General features: G+C 37.9%; 1 protein-coding gene across 2 annotated transcripts in view; it reads left to right on the top strand.

Moving 5' to 3' along the window:
- LOC114882887 (transcription factor AP-2-epsilon) overlaps window positions 1-25,105 on the top strand; it is a 161,644-nt gene that overhangs the window by 57,667 nt on the left and 78,872 nt on the right. Inside the window, exon 1 of one of the 2 annotated variants that reach the window (XM_029200043.2) lies at window positions 14,739-14,849. The exons of the other annotated variant lie outside the window; for it this stretch is intronic. Within the exon in view, the coding sequence (XP_029055876.1) occupies window positions 14,787-14,849 (63 nt within the window). The 5' untranslated portion in view covers window positions 14,739-14,786. Of the gene's footprint in view, window positions 1-14,738; window positions 14,850-25,105 lie in introns of those variants that run through there. 2 annotated transcript variants of the gene reach the window in all.

Here is a 25,105-nt window from a genome sequence, read left to right as displayed (position 1 = left end):
TTTGTGACTTTTTCAGAGGGTAGAATTTTATTCTTGTTTTAAAAGAACCTTGAATTTGTCCTATTAATTTTTTAAGGATAAAGTCTCTGTAGTCTTAGCCCTGTATAGTTTTTGAATAATTTTTATTTAGGTAAGTTAAATAATATAAGTGTTTTTATTTTGTTACAAGAGCTTCATTGAATATCTGAGGTTATCCACCTTAAAGGGTTAAAGGGTACAAGTCGAACGAAATGTCTATGTTCTACCTGTTTATTATAGAAGTAATTATTTATTCGTATTTATTCATGTTACACATTTTTACTACCTTTCGATTGTAATTTGAAATATTATAACACAAACCACCAGACTACCTTCAATAAAACTGTAACGACAAAGGACACAAAAGCAAACGTGAACAGCAGAAATTTCAATTTCAAGCTGTAGAAACTACTGAACTATAGTAAAATTGATAAACGTGACAAGAAAATAGGCATGGAAAATATTCAAAACACGATCGTCGTTAATTTGTGAAATAAAAAAAGAAGAGATATAGTCGCGCTGAAGGGATGAGCGTAGGTTTTGGGCCACAGTGATGACCGCATCTCGTTAAAAGGCCTCCCTTACAATTTCGCCAGCTCGATCTGAAATTTTCTTGTAAGCTCGCGTGCACGCCCTGGGCTATCACGATTCGCTCCTAACTGCCGCGTTCGTACAACCGATTCAGGAATTCCTCGTAAGGTAATTTCATCTTTGGAATTCCGGCTACGTTCGTACGCATACATCCCGTGCAAAGGGAACATTCATCAGAACATCTTGATCTCGATTAGATGCTCGTAAGCCTGGAATGGGACAAATTTTTTCGGCCACTTCAGATATACACATTACAAATAAGATATTTTCAGTGTCGGAATCATGAACGTTTATTGAATTAAATCTTCTCCATTAATCGTGGTTTCACTTCCAGTAAATTACACGGTACATTATGTAGATAGATCATTTATCTTGTTTGAATGATTAAACTTTGATTTGCTAGAGCCGTCGGACTCATTCGGTCTCGAGTTAATGATAATCTAATTGCTTGAAAATTATTAAAATGACGTAAATTTAACACTCGAAAGGTCAAAGGTGCCTAAAGGGACCATTGGGGTGGTTTAGTTTCAAGAATAAAAATCAAAGACCTTCGCAACTCTTAATGTTTCACGAATATTCTGAAGCGATTAATAATCAAGGCAAAAAGGTTATTATTACTGTTTTCTAAATAACAGAGCAGAGTATTCAGATTAAGCGGACGATGTTTTGCATTCGCAATCGGTATCAACGATGCCACTCGAATGGTCGACTTAAAATTCAGCACACCTCATCAATGAAGATGACCACCATCAAAGATACAAAAAGCTGCGGCTCGTAGTAGTAATAAAGTCGAAGAGGACAGCTATGTTCTACGAAACGGTCGAAGGAATTTCATTCATTCGTTCATTGGTCAGGTAGCCGATCAGAAATCTACCCTCTGGACTGGCCTCGGGTTAAATAGGGTCGTCGACCAGAACGATGGAACTGGCCGCATTGAACGTGGTCGCGTGGTCAGCAAAGATCGGAACCGTGTAGTCGTACAATCGACCGTGTCCTCGTGAAAATAACGCGATTATCATTGCCGCACCCTTCTCAACAAGGGTAGAAACGTTCATGATAAACGACAGAAAAGATAGTATTCAGCTTTCTAGAGATCTGTTGATCACACCGTAAAAATAAATAAAAGTCAGGAGATAGGTGTAATTCTGGTGAAAAAATATCTAACTCCGAGGTTAAGCTAACTTGATATTAATTTGATAGGAAAATTAATAATTAAAGGTAGAGAAATTAATAAATAACTATAAGTACTTAGGCACTAAAATTTAAAAAAATCCGAAAGAATCTATGATTCCTTTATCATTAAAATTTCTGCAGAAATCAATAAGTATTTCGAATTACTATAAAGTTTGTACCATTTTAATTACCCTCGCAACATGAAACATCCATCTCCAAAGATTTGATAAACAAAAGTACCTTTCGTTCCAAAAGGGTCTTCACCACAGATTCACTTCACAAAACATTCTCTTTCCACGAAAAAGAGAACATCTCTCGTTCCCGTAACGAAAATCCAAAGAATCGAAGCAAACCGCGAAGGTGGCAGACATATCGGTCGAATTACGCGAGACAAAACGAGAACCCGAACGGGTCCAAAGCTGGTACCTTCTCCGTATTCAGCGATATCAGGGCATAGGATCAGGGGTCCGCGGCAGAGGGAGGCAGAGGAGTGTACAAGATAAAGACTCATCCTTTATTCAAGAAATAAAATGCCCATGACATTATCCGGGGGTTTATCCGCGACAGAGGAGAGCGGCTTAGCGAGCGATGCAAGCTGGCATCGGTAGGCTGACCAATCGGATACGAGCTGGGCGTCCTATGTTCAGGTGGCATTCGCGAAGGAGAAAGCCAGGATTGGGCCCGTTCCATAACCGGTCGACCAATGGTCGTTGGTTCGTAAAGGATTCAAGCCTTAAGGCCCATCCCAGTTCCCACCCCAAGCCGGTTCGCCGACGCGTCTATCTGGTAGCTAAGGCCCCGCGGGCGCAGTAACCCTCGAGTCTTCCTGCGTGTACGACGGTTTAAGGCGAATACCCATACACAAAGGTCGCGATATCGGAAAACAATATCCTCTGTGCCGGTAACTCGATATATCTCGCTTTCTTCGCTCCCTTTTCTCTGTCCTCTTTCTGCACCGAGCTGTTTCTTTGTCCCTAACGGTCCCACCTCGTCACCATCGTCGGCTTTCGTTGGAAACTGGCCCGAGCCCCGCAGAGACAGGTAGCCGGTTAACAAACACGAGTTCCCGCACCTTTGTTCCTACGAGTGCGCGAAAATTTACGAGTAGACCCGACCGGTGCACGCGTGTGTCGCGTCCAGTGGTTCGCGTTTAGACGCTGATTAGATTAGATCGTCGCGAGGACCGGAACCGGATGGTCCTCGCGCGAACTCGTGCCACGTCACGAAGTGACGTATCGCCATTTGGATTGTACGATTGTTTTCAGTGGTGCGCGAACAGTGATCGACGAGTGCGAAGGAGTACGCGAGCATAGGATGATCGAGATCTTTCTGAATCTCCTTTCAGAGATTTAGACATTAGTCGTTCCATTGATTCTGTGTCCTGTGTCTGTTCGTCTGTTCAAGTTTATCCTACGAGAGGCCGGATGCCGAATTTAGACTACTACAACACCGCGAGAATGCATCAAATGGTAAACTCTTTTCAAGATATACCTTTGCGTTGGATCTGTTATCTTGACGAGAAAGTTAGGATGTGAGAGTTAATTAGGAATAGTGTTCTTTGATTTTCGATTTTGTGTATTTTTTTAAATGGATCCCTTATGCACTTATAAAATTATCAAATGATAGATGATTGACAGAAATTATGAATAGTTGTCGTACGTATAGAAAAACACTGCTATTTTAAATGTATTCCTGCAATAGCCCCAGGCACTCGAACGTATGAACTTCACAGAACACTATTTCATAACTTTCAAAGAGACATTCAATTAATTATTAGATTATCAACTAAATTTTCCGTGTATTTCAATTCCTCGAATTCTGTGACAGAGGGATCGAAAAATGTGACAAATGTATTAACACGTTGACTGCCCCAAAACATAACTTTTTTAAAATTGTTCTAAACTACCTGAATTTTTTCGAGAATCTAGAAGAATTAATTTAAAAATGACAATTGGTTGAAAATCTGAAGAAAATAGCAAAGGCCGCTTTTCAGAATTTTCTTATAATGAAAATTTAAAACGCACCTGTTTTAAATTTGATTAAATTTTATTCATGCTGAATATTTCATCAAAAACATCTGCAAATAATTAAAATTGTCAAAAATCGCATTTTTTCGCCTAAGAACGCGATGTCCACGTATTTACGAGCGGGGGTGTATACGCACCCCTAGGGTTCAAGAGGTTAAACGAAAGTACGGTTTAAAGTACCATATTGTTCGATAATTAGGTAGAATCCCATGGTCTGGCGTAGATAGACGACGCGTCCCATTCATTTCCAACTATCTCGTATCTGAAACGTACACCTGGCCGCGGGTAATAAACTGGCACAATGGCGTTACGACTCGCAATTCGTCATGCGCCCCGGGGACGCGTTTAAGTGAAATAGATACGTCAGTCTTATGGAATATAAGTTCATAAAATTGAGCGGTAAATCATTGGGGAATTTCTTCGTAACGGCGTCGGCCGCGGGTTCACGCGATCCCGGCGCGGGTAACCGCAGAGCCAGGCCTGTAATGACAGGCTTTAACAGCGGACTCGTAAAATCTTGCCACAATGGAATCATTCTCGACGGTGCGCCTCTATTGCGCGAGTCAATGGTCGCGCGTGCGAGTGGCTCGCGCCAGCCGCGAGTTCGCCGCTGTTTTACAAGCGTAAATCGCCGACGCGAGTTTCCAACCCTCCGCCAAGGGTTTCCGACCGTCACGCGAATCTCTTTTACTTCGCCTCGCGGAGAGATTATGTTCTTCGGTTCGTTTGGACGAGCTTGTTGGGATCGTTAGGTTTGAAAGCGTGTGTTTAGAAGTGAAGTAGGATTTAAGAAAGTATACTCCTTGACTTTGGTAATTCGTGAATTTTTATTAAAAATATAATACAAAATATTTGTCAATTTTTATTAATTTTGACGATCATAATTCTTTAGTGTGTCAGTAGCAGTAAAAGGGTTGAAAATCAATTATAATTTAATTCAGATTTCATTAAGCTTGATACTCCAAATTGTACGCAGAATTTTTTATTTATGTACAGTTTAATTTTAGAGTGAAGTATAGGTTTCGCTTTGTTATGGTATCTCGTTAGAAATTTGTTGTAGAGATGACACACAGTATGTGCTACATAAGGTTTGAGAGTGGAATGTATATACAGCCACATAACTCCTATTCACTGACGTTTCAATCAACCGTTCTTCACCTTCGTTACTCATCGACATTTGTTACGGCCACGAATTTTCTAGCGACGCACGGGGATGAAATTTTTCGAAACTCGACATTCCTAATGGAAACGGTAAATAACGTCGATGATTGAAGAAGAAGAATTAATTTCTGTAGAGAAGGACTTAATTTTTTATAAAAGTTATTTTAATTTAGTCCGATTCTCTGTTACATAGTAGATAGTTTGTCTCTTCATTTTCTTATGATTCCTAAGAGTAATTATAAATTTTTTAATTAATTTTATATGACACGTGAAGGCAGCCTGCAAAAGTAAAATGTCACTTTAATGAATAATCACCTGTTTGTAGGAGTAAGAAACAGAGAGTGCAACTTTGTCAAAATAGTAGACACGCATCGATGCGTTCGTGATCAAGCGCACGATTAGCAGACAAGTGCAGGATGTATTCGCATTAATAATTAAGCGGCATGCGTGTGGATTATCTGATCGCAGGAATCGTGAACCGTAAAATTAATTTTTTTCTCTCTGCGATACTTTGTCCGCGTTTAAGGAGCTGATTACTCGCGTAAACAACTACTACAGGTTCAGCTTGTTTGCAAACCTGTCAATTGGAATTTGATCCGTGATATGATATGATATCTGTATGCGAACGATAGCCATTTGAAATATGTAATTTAGCGCTAGAGTGTTTGCTTTAATAATATTGACCTGGTGATAGCAGTGGCCTTTGCGTTCAGCAGAATATAAAACTTGCTAATTATAGTAAATAATCTAGTACGATTTGATGACATAAAATGGCACTTATAGGGTATTAATTTGAGACTCGAGCTTTGATAAAAAATAATTATATAACTGCAACATATCTCATCGTACGACGATTCCTCTTCCACAAAATAAATTTGTGAAATGAATTAACTTTCGAGAGGAATTGGTAGAAAACGACAAGGCAAGATAAATATCAATCGAATATCTTTCCTCACTCGTGCCATTTTGTCGTTTCTTTTCAAATTCCCGGATTATTGATAGGCTACGATATAATTTAATTATAGACGATACGTTTCATATAGTCCATTTGAATTACGATTCACCGGGTGATAAATCGTTCCTTTTAATGGCTACCATCTAGGAGCAATTATTGGTACGCAAGGAATCGTGGCTTCGAGTAGCTCGTCTGCCCACGCGGATGACAACGGGCTGATCGGAAACACGTTTGCAGGGATAAGCAGTCATTAAATTGGTATGAAAAGTATCCGTGTGGTAATAATCGCGAACGAGCTTCGTTACCCCGATCGATTTTCCTAACAACGCTTTATGTTATTTCATCCATACTGTCCATTATATATTGTACTACTTGATCAAGTATAATGCACGTACCACGTATTTGCACACAGTTTACAAGCTATCATTTCTGCGAATGCTGTAAAAGTCCGAGAGAAGCGTAGGAATAATGACTAGACTGTTGATGTTTATGTTGATATGTTTATTTGAAAAATATTTAACGGTCGTATATTTCGCAGGATCTGTGACACTTATCATTTCATATTTCCCTTTCCAATCAAAATAACACTTTTAAGAAATTTTAATTTAACAGCCTCTATGAGGTACAAAATAGAAAATTGGGAGCTTAAATTTGAAAATTAATAACTTGAGCTCCAAAGTGTCTGACTACATATAAAAAAGTAATAAAAATTAAATTAAAAAATTAGATAAAGTTTGCAAAAGGATGTATGCAAAGGTATAAGAGAAGGCTGGAGCAAGATGATACATAGGTATGTAGATACCAGCAAGCGTTTCCGCCCACACGGTTATGACGTTCCTCGCAAATTCTTTAATACCGAAATAGGCTTGAAACCGTTTCGTTTCAGAGGTTAACCAGGGTCCTTCGACGACTTGTCTGGCAGTTGTGCCGTTTGAATGGCTAGTTAGCGCGAAGATTGGTTTTCTTCGCATTATTGGTCCCTTCTTCGGTCGGCGTTATTGGGATCACCCAAACACGCGGCAGTAAAATCAGCTAAGCTGACGGTTATTTATTGCTCGCGGTGGCACAGGTGAAAGAAACAGGTCTCACTCTATCCTTCTTCTCGTACTCTTCAATTTCGACTCTTCTTCCTTTACTTTTAATTGTTTCTTTCTTCTACTTGTGTTATCAGGCTGAATTTTTATCTGTACCTAAATTTCTGGGATCAAAGACTGTATCTCGTTTCATAATTTTAAGGAAAGCTGGTCTATTCATTCTATAACTGTAATTATTAAGAATATCTTGCATTACTAAAACCCCTAGTTGAAACACTAAAATTATATTTTATACATATGTTTTAACAAAGTTTCGGTGTTCCATTCGTAACACTCTTTCCATCTCGCTCGGCTTCGTATCTATATAATAACTGGTTAAATTCCGGTAGTGGCGATCCTTACGAACGGTAGCCTCTAATCAACCTAATTTCGGGTTCCTTTGGCCCAATGTGGGCCAACATTGGAATTATTCGGTAATTGTAATGGATCGGAATGTTGCGCGTTCGCTCTTTAGGGGCGCGGACCAGGCCAACCAATTTTGTATCTTACGCGCGAACTTGTTTTGCTCGTTGTTTCTTAGCCGACCATTATCGGGGAGGGGGCCAACGTGGATTTGATTCCTTGGTCCCCGTCCCGAGATTACTACCGATCCGCGCCCTCGCTCCATTACTCGGCTGCTAGTCGTTGCCCATCGTGGATGGAATTCTTTATGAACCGAGCTTCCGCTGAGAAATGTCGATCGGCCAAACTCGTATGATTCCTTGACTGGTGCAACCGTGAATTTCTTTAAATTACAGTGCAGTGTGCTAGAACGAATATAATTGGTTCTGGAACCTGTTCGTTCTAGCGTGTATTAAAATACCAGATTATACTGACGGTATGAAAAATTATGTTATACTGATTTTCTATCAGAAATGAATGTTAACACATTGTGTAGCCATGTGTAGTCAGACATATTAAACCTGTAATTATTAAAGATATGATCAGAATTAGTATTCTGATAGTCAATATTAGTATTATAATAGTTTTAATAGATTATCTACCTTCTTTTGTTAATTATTTAGTTACACAAAATTTTAGGCGTCGGTCACTAGTGACCCTCATGGCAGTCAATGTGTTAAGATTATTTTGTTTACGTTTTAATGTGCAAAATTGGCAGCTATAAGACTGAATTAGTATCAGAATTTGAATTTGTCTAATTGTAATCTTCAAATGATTTATCTACAGATTTTCATTAGAATTATTTTAGAGGATCAGTGTCTAAAAAGAGAAGGTTATAATACTTCCTTTTTTTCTAAACTAGACTCGTCTAAGTGTCAAAAATTATTATTTTTAGGTCGTAGTATTTTTGTTTGTTTCCTTTTTTTGTATCTATAAAAGTTATAAATATTTGAAATCGTTCGAAGTAGCCTCCCATTCTATGTTTTGTCCCGTTCGAGATCGCGTTTTGCAGGGAAATAAGCGATCAGGGAAATCGTAAATGCTATAATACGAGGCTACAATCATAAAAGGTTAGCAATTGAAAGCCACGTAGATGATCGAAACGACCTAAGATTAAAAACAACCGACACAGTTGTTATGCGAAAACGTAAAGACACAGCAGCTATTTTCCGAAGAAACGGCTGATTCATGTATTTCTCAGGGATCAATTATTTTTCTTGTTGATCGAGCACAATTTTTCACGTCTGTAGATGAAATTATTCGTTTCTTCAACGTGCCTAGTCATCTGTAGGTTTTAATATGTAAAATTGTCAGATGTGTAGTGGTCTTCTTGTGGCTCTTTTTCTGATTGAAAATAATCGTCGATTTAACTTATTGCAACAAATTTTTATATTTCTGTGTTTATTAACTTGAGTGCTCTGCGTCAAACTCCAGCAAAAGGAATGAAAAAATAATATTCTTGTAATTTTTATGTTTTCCCTTTTATAATTAAGAAGGCTGAAAAAAGAGGTAGACGCGGGCTCGACATGAAGGTTGCATGTACAGAGAGATTAATACGGTTAATAGCACTAAATTGTAACCATAAAGAATGCATGTAAGCAAGAAAGCGTACAAGAGTCATAATATTTTTGCAGCTTTTAAACGTTCACACGCTCGAGGAAAAACGGATGCAAGGGGATAATAATTTTTTTTTTAATACCCCATCGTCCACTGCGTAATGACATTTCATTGCGTAGCTGCAATTAAACCGAGTGTTCTAACACAGTTTTCAACGTGAATGAACGTGATCGTGATTATAGCTTTAAGCTAGCTGATTCATTCATGAGAGACATTGAAGTTCAGTATGCTTCTCTCATGCTCAGGAATAATAAGTACGTTTATTGAATTTCAATTAAAAAAGATTTCTTCATCAAGGAAAAAGGTTTGACAGAAAATTCTTATGGATAATGATTCCAATTTATGTTGAAAATTAATTAGGCTGACAGAAGAAATTTATTTTGAAAGTCCTTGGAATTTTTTTGTGAATTATTTATCGTATTCTTCATAATAACTGTAATTTACATACATTCATGCATGTAATGATTATCAGTTATTATCCTACAAAATTGCAATAAGTAAAACGACTAAATTCAATATTATAAATCGATGGCACACGCGAATGTTCTTTAATATAAACTTATAAAAAATAATCAATTGTTAACGTTTTAATCACATTTTCCTGAAATTTCAATATTCAAACTAATACTAATTAAGGTGAAGAAAATATAATTCAAAATAAAATGCAGCAAGGTGTGAATTTATCCTTTGATATGAATATGAAATGAATTTGCAAAATTATGAATTATACGAGTGCAAATTATTATAATTTTGAAATATAAAAAAGTTTTAACACAAATAAAAGTGAACCTCCGCCATAAATTATCTCTGCTAGAGGAGCAACAGAATTAACTTCTGTTCTTCACACTTTTATTTTTCGTTTTCCTCGTTTCCTTATCACACCTCTTATCGTAATTACAGAATAATAATGAAACATAAATCGCGAGTGTAAGTTCGTCGAGCGAAGGTATACAATGATTTCGCCTCGCTGTTACCATTAACCATGGAATAAATACGATCGTTGTTTTCATATAATTATAACTTAAACATACCAGATCGAACACCATGCACGACCGTCAATTTTATTACAGTCATTTATTTAATAAGGCAACCAAAGTTCCGCGTCACTGATCGAACACGATCAACTTGGACAATTTTTTTTTTCGTATACAGTGTTCTTCGAACTAATTTAATCGTCTGATGCGTCGGTTGGCCGATAAATACCTGAATGCAAAACAAAACAGAGGGAAAAACAAGAAAAATGTGTTAGAGTCGAACAACGGGCACGTTCGAAATAACACGTACCGGAAGCGTAAATAAATTAAACTGACTCGCCGCGAGCAAATGTTACTCGAACAATCATGATTCTGTAGTAATCGAACAATTTACACGCTTGAATCGGAGATCGCGATAATCGACGTTAATAATCGAACACCATTGCTTTATTGTGTGATCGACAATCTAACAAAATTTCCAATAAAGTGCTTATTAATAGGAAAATGAAATGTATTGTTTCTTAGCTCGCTATGGGAGGAATACTTGTTGATGCCCTTGACATTAAAATGATAAAAAGCATTTAAAAATTTCAAAATTAAAAAAAATATTTAAATAATTTATATAACTTTAATAATTTCGTGGAAATTTAAAAATTAAAATAACCACGATGGATGATACTTTATTGAAAATAAGATTCTATGAAAAAGATTAATTAATTTATTCTATCTTCAAAAAATTAAGAATCTTTTTCTATAGAGCGAATGGGAAAGCAGTTACAGTCTTACAAATCCAGAGAAAAATCATGAAAATAATAATCTCGTCACGGAGCGATAACAAGTACCAAAATGGTACCTCCGTCGCAAGAAGTCTCCACCGTTGGACAGGAATCGGTATTCTGCGGTTTACCGATGTCCAGGTGGAACGATCGGTCGGCTAGGAAATAGCTCGGTAAATAGCGCGGTTCCCCTCGTTAACTCGATTTAATGGCGCGTCGTTAGCAGCGGTGTAGCCAGCGACGCAGCTAGTGACCATAAAAAAGAAGTGCACTCGGAATTCGGGATTCTCGGAGTCGTAAATGCCACTTCTGCAAGGGAAGAGAAACAGGGTAGACAGAACCGGGACGGACAGCGATATTGTACCTTACCGGTCACCTCGTATCCGGTTCTCGTGCCAGCAATACCTATAAAAGATGATAACAGTGATGATTGCTAGTATAAAATTCTGACCGCACCAGACGATTGTATAACTCATAATCAGTTAGCGATCTTGGTTCTCCGGGAAAGGGTAGACAGAAATCGCAAGAAGAAACCCTTGCCTTCCGATTTCCTGTTCCTTTTTCCAGTGTTAGCTGTTTTGATATAGGGGTGAACGGGGATAAAAGTAACATTGTAGATAAATCCAAATCTATTATAGCTGTTATCGCAAATTTTGGACGTGCAATGCGAAATTACGATATGCAATTAATATATTGAGTAGTGAACTAAATGACATTTCACACCCGAAAGTAACTTCTTCATTCTGTTAGTTCCGATTCCATGCAGTGTTACAATCGACCAGCCGTCAGGGACGGTTGTAACACATTCCTCGGTTTCCATTTTTGATTAATAACTTGAATATTACTCGTTATTAAGGTTTTGGTATAAACATTTTTTTTGTAAGTATAATAGTTTTCGCGTAATTCTAGTTCAAAGTCATATTGTTACTTGTGTTCCCGCTCTCGTCTACAAGTACAAAAAAATCACTGTCCTAATTTTGCCAATTGCGAGTGCACGCAATTACAGTACCTATCATTAGTTTTTCATCAATTAGAAGAACACCCGTAGCCGAAAAGTGAAAGTTCGATTTGTACGTGCGTCAAGAAAGATGTTGAGATCGTTCCAGGAATAACGATAATTTAAGCGAATTTCGTGATGTAATATCGCGCGTTAGGCATCCACGTTATTTCAGAATCCTTTGCGTAACACTAATTCCACACTGGAAATACAAACAGTTACATTTGTAACCTATTATTGTTCATCGGCAGAATTTCTAAAGGTAGAATTGAAATTTTTGCAACAAACTTGTGTTTGTATTTTATCAGTGAAACTAGCCACTTCCAAGAAAATTCATACTTTATAAAAATTCATTCAAAGGTAGGTTTCAAGTCAATCAAGGTAGGTTTCTTACAGAAATTCCAATACCATTCGAATACCATGGTAATGATCTGTATCACGTAATCATAGGGTTGAACGTAAGAAATACTTCTTTGGATGTCAGTCGCTATCGCAATTCTCTAGCTGCAATCAATAAAGAAATAGAATTACTGAAATTCTTCTTTCGCTTTCACTTCGTCTCACCAATGACACCAGCAATTCATCACCTTCCCTCTGACTCCTCTGAATTCAATTTCTTGATCCCTCTTTCATTCGATCTGGAAAAATATTCAATCATAGAAATCAGGAACGTTAGAAAGCAGATATAAATTTTATAATATTCCTTTAAGAATTCATATATAAAATGTCTTCGTTTGAAAATTGATAGATTTAACTTTAGTTGATATACTGGGTCACGAACGAGTCCGAGGGTTAATTCATCAGCGTTGCTAGGTAGACAAGAGTTGTAGTTGTAACCATTCGGTTGCTGGTCCAATTATAATAGTTGTTGCTCATTTTGGGCAGGAACACGTCTTGGCGGGTTGTGGGGAACGTTTAGTCGAGGCGAGGCTCGCGCTTGTTCGGCGTGCAGAAGCGTGCACGAGGAACGATCGTCGACTGTATCAGCGGCACATGGCGTAGAACGCATTATGAATATTCAACCGGGTAGCCGGCATGGCTGCGTTCGAATCCATTATTCATCGGTGCGGCGGCATAGGAGTGCGCGGAACGTTTTCCGCCAGGCTTGCTTGCAGAGAGTGACGTCGTTGAGAGGAAAGGAGGATAGCATCGAAGAGGAAGAGATGAGAGATGATGATACGAGGGATGAGGATAGGAGAGTGATATAGGCTGGCAGTGGCGAAGGTTAAGTGGAAAATATGGGTGAAAGAAGAAAAAAAATGTGAAATTGAAAATGGAACAACAGGGATGTAGGAGAAATTGGCACCCTGAGATGAAATTTCATTTTGGAGGACTAGATGTACTTAGCAAATTTCTATTTTATGTTAACATATTATCCACCGACCAGAAATTAAATAGATGCGTATTACCACCTTATAATTAACAATAACTAAAGATTATAAGGTGTTACCTTTCTTTCCAGTTTCATCTTAATTGAAGTACATCTAACTTTCATTATTTCAACTGAGTTACATGTAAATTTGTGATAATCAAAAGGTTATTAATTGGTTTTTCTTCAACAGTCGGTAGGTAAAGTGTTAAAAAACTTTTAAAAATTAATTTTCAGAAACAAGAAAATAAAATACAACAATCATTGTCAAAAGAATAGAAAATGGTATAAAAGTTTAATTATTGACACACTTAACATTGTGATTGAAACGGTATGCACCAATAATTGACACATAAATTTATATTAATTTTACAAAGGAAATATAAAATTCTTAACAAATATCAACGAAACACTACACAATGAAAATTGGCTTTTCTTATTATTATCCTCTGTATAGTATTTATCCACAAAAATTGTAAAATGATTAATGTTTCTAGAAAACACAACAAGATACGAGATAAAGAGAATATATTTGATACCTTATGAGCATAGATACAAAACTACAAAAGAAAGAAAATTATAAATTGTACAGAAAAGAAAAAGGGGGTGGCGAAATCGAAAAATACGCGACAAAGAAAATACATAGAGAAATAAGTTAGATAGAAAAGGAAAGAAGAGACGTAGACAGGAGATAAGAAGAAGAAAAAGAAAATTCTTTGTTTCATATTTTTACTCGCCCGTTTTTTCTTCTGCTCGTCTTCTTCTTTTCGTTCTACGTGTGCCTCTTTTATGTCGTCGCGTTCTTCTTTGGGATCCTCTTCCTCCCAACCCTCGGTTCTTCGTTCAGAGTTTCGCGTGGTTTTATTCGCCAGCGAAAAGAATGCGCTTCGCTCGGCCTAGTAATCAGCTCGAAAGGGCGAACGGAGGGAGGATCGCTTACGCAACAGAGAACCCCGTGCTCGAATTTTTCGGATTCCTAAACGCGCGAAATAAAGCGAAATTTCGTGTCAGTATCTTGTCTCGTGAAATGTAAAAAGTGTGCACTCTTCATGATTCCTCGGTACAAAATATATTATTATTTTCTGATTATCTGTATTGTAATTCATGGATTTATGAAACAAATAAACGGTTGCTTCCAATTACAAGCTCGAACAAATATTCATGCTTAAGGCTGATCGCTGTTTTGAATATGTTTTACATGAAATTATATTCATTATGCGCCTGTAACGACAGAATGAAAGAAAATGTCGAGAAAATAAAAATCAAATAGGGGAGGCAAGTGATCTACTTACTCTGTGGAACAGGCAGCTATCCGATGTTTCCATCATTTTCAAAATTATTCTTCTTTTTTCATTTTTATCGACGAATGGGTTCATTGGAAAATTTAAAAATTAATATACATTTTAAAATAAATTTTAGATTAAATTTTAAAACAAATTTGAGAATGAATTTGAGAATAAATTTTAGAACAAATTTCTTTATAGGGAATCAATTTTTTGTTGATTGTTCGAATATTTCAACTGTATTTGTATACGTATCCTTGTAAAATGAGTTTGTTTGATCGCTAAGTAAGTGTTTCGCCTTGTTCTAGGTAAGTTGTGACCGGAGAACCGCGGTGAACATTCGGATAGTATTTCGGCGGTAGGGGTCAGAATGACGTTCAGATGCATGCCAGCCTTTCAGACTCTTGGAAGCGGTGACTGCAGTTCATCGTGGGTAAGTGTATTGCTCTTATGTAACTCGGTGAAGCCGCAATCGTGAACCATTGCGAATGATACGTGACACGAATCCTCGTGTTCTGACCTTTCTTACCTTAGAAAACCGCATTCAATGAGTCGGGTAATCGATGAACGTTGACTTTACAAATATGCACACGAGTCTTGATTCTTTGCGAAACATTCTAATTGTGTAAATCTTGAGAAAGAAATTTATTCTAAAAATAAATGTTATTTAATTTTGTTTAGAATAAATTTCAATTTCTTAACTAAATTTATCAATCAAGATTTCATAGCTCCGAGGTCCCAGAAATCTTAATTTCACCCTGACTAGTTTCCTAATTGCCAAAAATTAATAGTAGTAAAGAATACTCTTACTTCACTTTTAATAACAAGATACAAAATTATTTTGATCACCAACGAATTCTTTAATCTATATTCTAATAGAACTTTTCTCCTCGCTACAAAGTTTCGTTTTGTTTATAAATACTGTACACGATTATTCCTGATAAGTATTTTATTCGAACAATTAAGCGGTTTGTTCCTTGCAGCGGAGGTAATAGTTTAGAAAATTAAATTTCCATCGAGATATCTAGCATGCGATCAGTGAAAAATTTATTGTCCCGGTTACTACGTTCGCTCATTTGTTTACTTATCTTGCAAGTATATCGTTCGACACGCTACGTTAGGTTTATTTCGCTTAGCATCGCATCGTCCGTAAATTAGCATGAATTTCATTGATTTAACGAAGGCGGAATTAAGAGATTAGAAAGAAAGGAAAGTAGATCAGAAATCCGGAATAATAACAGCAATTGATAGGAATATTTAATGCAGAACCGAATCCTTGATTTGCGAAACTCTCATTACAAGATTGCTATTCGAGCCATCTAATTTTCAATGCGAAATTGATCGTGCGGGGAATTAAATTATGGAGATGAGTTTTTATTCAGATTGCAAAAGTTTACTGGCCTGTTTACCCTATATTCCATTGTCTTCTATTGAAACACTGAACATGTGTAGTAAAAAATGATTTTACTTGAGATATTAAAGATGAAATCTGTTGTACAATGAACGAAAAGAGCTTGGAAAGTGGATCCAAATGAATCGGAGCACTTTTGTAATCAAGTGTCCGACTAGAATACAAAGTCAAGTGCTTAGCGGTCAGTGGAAATGAAATTCATGGAATTGAAACGGAAAATGAGATTGGCAGAAGCCATTTGCCGCGGATAATAAGCGCGATGGAAAACCGTCTTAACGCGGCTGCGTGACCAAGAAGTTTGCAGCACAACCTAAGGATTCAAACCTACCTTCTTATTCTCATTCCGTTGTTATTACTTTGTTTCCTTTCTCCCCTCTTTCCGAGACCAGAGTAAATAACTCCTCGTCGTTTACTCGCCGTACCCCTCGGTTTATAATGGAGATTATCTTATTTGCGTTGAGACTCGTTTTAGTCCGTGAAGCGACGTCCGAGTTCTCGGTTGGAAAAACCTCGAGGAAAACGAGGGAAAATCGGGGTAGAAAAAGGGAATCATTCGACGTGGAAATAAAGAATCAGAAACGTTTCGATTTAGTCGTAGCAATTTTTTTTATTTTATCGATTAACAAATTAATTACCCCGTGTACACACTTTTATCCTCTTGAAGTTCAATGTCTTTATTAAATCACGACACACAGTAAAACAGTTACTCCTCCAACTCCCAAAGCAGGAGGAACGTACCGAAGATTCCTATTCCATAAACTAAATATTATACTTTACTTATTCATCACTCTCAATTGACAAAATTACCCATCAATCATCCCTCTAACCTTCCATCACATCGAAGGCTCGATTTTCTCGTCAAACCAGCGACACGGAGCGAACGTTTACGATTTGTGCCTCCGATTCACCGGCAGCGCTCGCGACTCGCGATCGTTGACCATCGTTCCTCGGCTATTTTTCCTAAACAATCCCCACGCGGTTGCTTTCGATCCACCAGTCCTCTCGTCCGATTCTAGCCGTTCGATCCCGCCGACGAATCGCGCGTAGAGCTGCACCTTGCAATTACGCGGAAAGGCGGTCCACCCACTCCGCGAGGTCCGCGCTCGTTGCAGCGTAACACTGACTGCACCTTTTCTTCTCTCTCTCTCTCTCCCCACCCCTTCTTCTTCTCGTGCCCCCGTGTGGTTTTATTATTAATTATCAGGTCGCCACTATGTTATTAGTGCACTAGGAGATACCGCCCGCCTCGGATACACGGTGAATGGCGCCCTGTTCAGGGACTCAATCCTTCGAGCGAGCGAAGCTTTAAGCCAACGATGATAAATAACGACGTGGCGGGTACACGCGCACGTATAATCTGCTCCACGGCCGTTTTGAGTGACACGAGGCTGTAATTACTATTATCAATTAGCGGACGGAAGGGGAGATTTATGAATTGGGAATGTAGGCTGCCGCGAGGACTAGGATCCGCTGTTTTGCTTTAACGTTCAGCTGCTCTTTCTTTCCGACTCTTAGCTGGTACAAAGTGGAAGGTGTTGCTTTCAGTGTGATTGGTGATCAGATTATGCTAGCTAGAGGATAGGTGTATTTTCAAACGAGTTGAGATATTTTTTAAGAAGATTGTAGAGGGAAGAAACTTTCAATTTGTTGATTAAATACTAGGATTAGGCAGCGATGTAATTTAATTTTTACATATTTACACAAATAACAGAACAATGCCAAAGACTTACTGCACAAAAAAAGCCAAAAGCCAGGATCCAGCTTAAAGTTCAATTTAATGCCTCTTTAGTTGCGGATGTAATTATCATATTCAAATTAACCGGGTTTGCATCGAGCGGTTGCCATAACTCGCAATTAATGGTTAGTACGCACTGTCGATGACCGATTCGAATCGATGCAACGACAATTAGAAAGCGAGGCGAAAGGGAACGGTGCGGACGTTTCGCTTCTAATTATTGCCTGGTAATTAATAGGACGTAATTAAAATGACGATTGGACGCGGACAAATGGGTCCGAATTGGCTGGTCCCGGTAACGCGTGTGTCGTTAGCCTGTCTCTCGTTTTTCTCGCGTAACGAACTCATTTATTTCGGCATGGTAATGTAGAATACGACAATGCGTCGCTCGATCTACGACTCGCGAAACAAACCTTGGCAAACGAGCTAGCCGTACGCTCCATCCCCTGAGGGATCGCCAGCATTTCACCCAGAATTTACGTTGCGTTTCACGCTGCTAATACCGCTGTAGTATAATTATAATTAGCGGGATACGCCCTTCACACCGCCCCCTTTTGAAAGTTCGCCCTGCCGGGTACCTGCCGTGTTCGTATCCTTCACCTTGATATCCGGTGTCCGGCTCTCGATGATCAAGACGGAGGTCCTATTTGGACCGTGGATTTACATTTTAAGGTTTGTTCATAGATGCAAATATTAATACATTATTGTAGAAAATATAAAAAATCAGGGATCTTCGAAGTTTCAAATACCTTGCGAATATTTGTACATAGTTGAAAATATGGCTGTCTCAGGTTCCTGAAATCTCGAAATTTTAATTTAGAGGAAAATTAATATTTTTTATATCAGAATTTAGAATTTTTAGATAAAATTAGAATAAATACAATTTATTCAAGTGGCTTGTCATAAATGATTCACCTTGAATATCTCAATAAATGGATCCAAATAGCATTTTAATTAGAAAATATATTATTCAAATGAAAGTTCACTTTTCCCCAAACGAGCCAATAAGAAAAAATGAATTCGAAAGAAAAGCAAGAAAAGGTAAAAGACGAAAGAGGGAGAAGAGCAGAGAAAAAGATCATCGAGAGACGATCTCGTGCTCGCAGACCCCCATAAAATCCGGGCAGCTCGTCTCGATTCGAGACACGCTCGGAATTCGCGAGCGCCTTTAATGAGGCAGTTTTATACCAGCGTCGGCAACACCGAAGGCAGGTTGAGAACCCGAAGGTGGCTCGTGCTCGATGATGACCTCTGACCGCGAACGCTGAGGAGTGAGACGAGGCCATGCCTGGGCACGCGAGGCCCAAGACTTTGCCCCGAGGCACGCGCACCATTCTCGTTCTCCTCTTTTTCCATCTTCCCTCTTTCCCCATCTTCATCACCGCACCACCCTGTTCATCTCTGTTGCACCCTCGCTCATCGTTCACTCCTTCTTCTCCCCTTTTCCCTCGGTGCCCCGACGTAATTTTGCGCGATTGGCCGGTGTCATGGCATGCAGAACACTGGCCATACTGCCCCATGATGCGGCGCGCTAAGTGGCGGACAAGCGTAGAGGTGAAACGGTGGTTGTTTTGCATGCGCTCGTATCTCCCCTTCTACTATTTAGGTTCCTTTCGACGGAGACTGGGCGTGATCGGTACCGTAGATCGTAGGGATTTGGTGCTACGTATCTCCGGCTAGATCGTAATATTTCGATAGGCTCTACCTTGGATAGGATCTTCGTTTCACGGAGAACTTTTGAGCCGATAGGAAGTTTCTAAGCGAGGGGTGAACCGTATCGCGATGTCTAAACATAGAAATAGTTGATTTTGAAAGAAAATTAATATTCGAGTATTTAATAAGAAAAATTACCCCAAAGGTTTAACACCTAACTGCTAAACCTGCAAAGACCGAATCACTTCTAATCAAATATAATACACCTGATAGAACAATGTTTGCGTATAGTTTCGGTATCGTGCTAAGCGCATTAATGAGGCAACAGGTAATTATTATACCTGGACAGCTAGGAGCGATTCCGTGAAAGCCGATCGCGCATCACGATAAGATGGTCGGTAAGGGCGACGTATGCTGATCATTAACGAAAATCCCGTGACGATCCTTTCACGAGATCGGCGACTCCATTCATTTCGCTTAATAACTACAAATTACGGGCTATCGGACGAGCAAGTTCTATGAATTTCAGCGTGGGGAACGTGGCACCCCGTGCCAACCTTGGCCGCCTAATGTGCGCGATTAAATCGCCATCGCCGATGGACACATAAAGGGAGCGGAGGGTACCGTGGTCGGCGAACGGACATTTTTCTAAACCAATATGTCGGCTTGTAATCACGCTAAGTGGCCTGTTCGCCGTTTAATGCCATAAACACCGTCCAGGCCCGGACTTGTTTGCGATCGAGAAACGATCGCGCATTAAAGTATGCGCGCGGCATCGGTAGGACGCGACCAGTTTTTCCATGAAGCTTAACGGGAAAGGTCTTAAATCATACACTTAAACCGATCATTACGGAATGTTTTGAATCAGTTATGTTCTAACAGCTGGATATTTATTACCGTCAGCTAGCTTCTACTCTCTTCTCGAAACCCTCTCTGTCCATTTTTCGACCGGTCAATTAGTCGACTAAACATATGACCGTATCCGAAACCGGTTCCCATGGGGTATTTGAATTTTCGTTTAGGAGATCATTATTTTTCGTCTGTCCGATTGTGACGGTGGTGACAGTGGAGAAAGAAAGATATAGGAGAAAGGATCTTTTAACCCTTTGACTGCTGAGTGCTCTAGGCTTAAACTTTCCCTGTGTACGAAATTAGAATCAAGTCAATAACACTTATCGTTTCTTTTTCTTTTTATTTCATTACATTTCTCAATTTATTCTTTGATTTCCTTGTATTTGAACTCTTTTGGGAGGAATAACTTAAGTGTGACGAGTATAGTGCCTTTTACCGTTGAAATGTTGGTACCTCTTTAGCGACACTGATTGCAATTTGTAACTAGGCTCCCCAGATAATTCAGGAAACGTAGGTAAAAGTAGAGATCTATAAAGGTGAGCTACAGAAGCTCACCGGATACAACCGCGGAAGTCGGTATTGGAGTCGGTAAGCAAGATGTCTACAAAATGTTGAGGGATAACGAGAGATTTTATACTTGCTTTCCTCAATAGATGGTTGTAGTATGAATTGCTGCTTCCAAATGCGCTAGTTTTGAAATATCCATTTCACATTTACATATTATAAATAAACTTCATTATATCAGAATCTTCTTCGAAACACCATTCATATAAATTTAGTGCATTATAATTCAATAATTTTAATCTTAAAATTGTCACAGGATATTATACTGTATTACAAACATAAATTCTAATAAAAATTTCTAACATGTATACCTATCATACATTTTTCAGAATATAGAAAGAAAATAATATAAAATTTTTTTGAAATGATGATAGATACCAGTTCTCTACATATAACATTTTTGTTCTAAGTTAAACACTATTATCGTATAATCTTTATTGAATTCCAACATTCATCTTATAATTTCAATTTAAATTTTTTGTCATGGAAAAAGTAAATTTTTTTCATTCGCATTCTTCATCAAACATAAAGCATAGAATTACACTAGGCGTCGAGATAGCAAGTCCAGAAAACCTTCTAAACTATGTAGGATCGAATGGTAAATTCGCAAGCTCATTATAGAAACGGTCAATTGTCGGCGGTAATACGGTGTGACGGATAGCTTTTGAGATTCGCGCGAAGATATCAGATCTCCCTTTTATTTCGCGGAACGAAGAAACGAACGAAGACATTTTCTTACCGTTAACACGATAGTATCTTCTTATTGATAGAGTCCGCAAGGGGCGAGGAATTTTTAATTAGCCCGGAGCAGCTCGATTAAATCTTGTCGAGTAATTATGAGCCGGCCTCGTGAGCATGGATCATCGACGGGATTCTTGCGCGGACGTATTCGACGATTTCTTGCTTTTATTTCTGAATGACAATTGGAAATTTTCCCGCGCTGCTTTGTAATTACCAGCGAATTCGAGAAGTTCTTGTCTCGACTCGTCGACACGTCACAGTTCGAGGATGATTTTTATCCTCGACACGACAATTGGGAATTTTTCTTAATTGACCGGCAATTATAATCGAGAAGTTCTTGCCGTGATTTCTTGAGACATCGGTTCGCAGGATATTCTCGAGAGTTTTTGTTCAAAAGTGATGAATGGAGACTTTGTTATCCGGATAAGTGCGGGGCTGAAGTTCAAAAAGTTTTTACGTTAATTCGATTATAGCTGACAAGCTTATGCGATGAAGATCGTATCGTAAATCGTTTAATATTTTTATCAGAAGTCTGAGAATTTGTTGTTTATACATTGCGAAGCATCGTTTTAGCACCGTCATAATTTTAAATAATTTTGGTGTTGCAAACAGTAACCATTGGAAAAGTTCAATGCTTTTAGTATGTAGTTTATTTTATTTGCAATATTTCTTTTCTCAGATAATACTCATTCAATATGTTTGATATTTATCAACAATTACAGTTGAGTAGTTTCAAATTATTCAACTTGAAATAAGAAGAAAAATTCTGTGATGAAAATTAATTATTTCTTCGATTTTCGTTTAATGAGATCAACAATGATTTATTACCGTAATTACATTTAATTCATTTATATTATATTCATTATTATCGAGAAACAAGTATTTGAAGCAGTAAGAGATAAGACAAGAAGAATGGTTTTCGTTTAATACAAGGCTGCGAGATACGATCCGAAATGGAGTTAGCTTTTAATTAATCGCAAATACATCGATCACTTTCACCCGAGGTTTCCCTTGATAATTATTTTTTTTTATGTAGGTAACTGTAATAAGGAATCCAGATTGGAATCGTATTGTATTTACAACGTGAAAGTGTGGCCGATTAAAGGATAAGAGGTAATTTTACCGAGAACCAGCATAGTATCTATTTTTTTTTTTTATTTCACCCTTCCTTTAACTCTTGCTAGTCAACAGAACTTTCATTTCTTTCAAACTATCTATTTGATTGCAAAGACTTTTGCATTGGAGAATAAATAATAAAAGGAATAGTTTCATATTTGAAAAATAAAAATATCTCAAACAGTGAACCCTTTTTACAATTTGAATAATTTAAATTTAATTTTAGACTTTTTAAATTTCAAATTATTATATTTCGTCTGAAAATTGGAATGCCTAATTTTAATACAAGCCATTTTGGGTCATAATTAATGACTGTAAGTACATCCATTCAACGATTAAATTATTGCTCTCAACAGCTTGCTGTCTAAGAGTTAATTGAATTTTGTAGTTACAAATGGAGAAGTATTATAAATCAAATTATGATCGCATCTTTCGAAATGGCAAATAGAATAATTCGAAGGAACGTAGAAAAAACGAAGCTAGAATAAATTAATTTCATCTGCTCTAACCGCAATCTAGATCTCTTTTCGCGTTGTCACTTGTGTCGTTGGACGACAAGGATCTCAAAAGGAATACGCAAGATCAAATATCTCACATGGCGTGTCAGCCGGTTAGAAAGTCTGCTCGCTCGATCCTCGAAAATGTCCCTCATGCATTAATCATTGTCTGGCTCGCGCGATTCTCTAACGACGTTGTTCGATTTCAATGAGTGCACGGTTTCATACGGGTAACAAGTAACGCGCAAGAAAGCGGGCGAGATTGATAAATAGATGTCTATTTCCAGGTATGTTGTCACTAATGAATGAATCTCTATTCCATCATTTTTTTTCTTCTTCATCGACAAATTTGCATATTTAGAATCTAAGTGATTTTAGTGCTTGTATGATAATAAATTACTTCTGGCAAATAATTGTGTAAGAACAAATTACATTTTCTTGAAAGAAATTTTTGGTAAAATGAAAAATAAATTAATTAAAAATTAAAAGATAGACGTCTGATCCTAAGGATGGTGTTTAGGTTGATTGAAAATAATTATTTGTTGAATTTTAATAAATAATTCGACATTATTTACCTAATAGTTTGAATAAACAAGGGAGACGAATAATTGTATTACAGGTGTAGATCAAGTGAAATAAAATCATGCTGTGCATGAAAGGGGCTCTCATCATTTTTAACGAAGCCTGCCCACTGATTCGGTTATCACGTCGTGTCCGTGATGATGAGAAAGAGCGTGAAAGCAATTAGGGCATCGATGGGATAAAATCTGCGCGTGAATTGGCGAAGGTGCGCTGATGAAATCGCTTCGTCAGAGAATCGATGCGAATAAAAATGATGTTCAGAATGACGTTTGACGTTGACCAGCAAGGTGCCTTAATTAGGAAACTTAACTTTACCATATACGTATCAGAGATGAGTTATTACACTCAAAGTACACGTACAAACAAATAAATCACCGATCAATCTCTTTGCTCTTTTTGCGGCAAAAATACAAAGTTTTTAATATACAGTCTCAATACTGAGAAGATTACATTTGGAAAAAAGAAAAATGATTGTTCATTGTGAATAGATTCGTTTCTTCGAAATCAATATGAAACAATGGCGAATCATCCGGTATTATCACGATGAAGTTCGATTCGTTCGATAGATCAGTGACAGGATGATTATAATATCTCGTCGAGGAGAGTATGATCGAGGGTAAGCGGAATCGCGCGAGGACGCGGCGCGCGGTTGAAATTAAAAGCCTTGGAGGAACGAGATTCGTGAGGGGCACGAAACAACGCAATTTGCTCGCGTGTCCCGTGTCATTGACGACCAACCCTGATCATCGTACCCGGCTAATGCACGGTAAAGTCGAAACGATTATCTACGTGCCCGGCCGACCTTAAAATTGACTAACATACGGGACGTGTTGCGAGTACGAGCCTCTTTGCATCTGCATCTGCAGGGACAAGTCATCCAATAATCGCAAAAATCATTTCTGACTGTTAAAACCCTAAACTTCTTGACTGTCATTTTGAAAATTTGATAAAAAATATCATGCCAATAGTGGTAATTCATAATTGTATGATAAGAAATAAAGTAGATAAGTGATGACTCCTAGAAAGATCGAAAGTTATTAATATTGATTTTTGTAATTTCGAAATGCTGTCTTACAATTTTTGTATTTCATAAATTGGTGCTTCTTTTGTTTTCTAGTCAAAGGAACGACTATTGTCATATGTAGTGTTCCGTCAACGATCGTCTCGCACGATCTTGCCAACAATTACCAATTTGCTCATTTTTTGCAATGTCCAGTACGATACAGTGCGAAGCAAAACGTAGCTACAAAGTGAAATAATAGGGATGGAAATGAGGGGCTAGAACGTATACGTACGTGTCGTAGATGCAGTGATTCTAAGAACAACCCTGTATTCCCTCCAAATCTCAATTATAATTTAATTAAACAAACTTCAAACTGAAATTAACGTGTTAATCGTCGGTGACCAGCACCACAAATTACACGTGTCTAAATAATTAAAAGAAAACAATGGAAAAACATAATTTTAAATAATACTGCTATTGTGCAAATAATGTAAAATGGCAAATAGAAATGAAATTTGAAAATTAATTATTCCAA

Source organism: Osmia bicornis, chromosome 1 (genome assembly GCF_907164935.1).
Source record: "Osmia bicornis bicornis chromosome 1, iOsmBic2.1, whole genome shotgun sequence".
NCBI classification, from domain to species: domain Eukaryota; kingdom Metazoa; phylum Arthropoda; class Insecta; order Hymenoptera; family Megachilidae; genus Osmia; species Osmia bicornis.
Note: the sequence above shows the minus strand (reverse complement) of the source record. Positions and strands in the feature narration are given on the sequence as shown.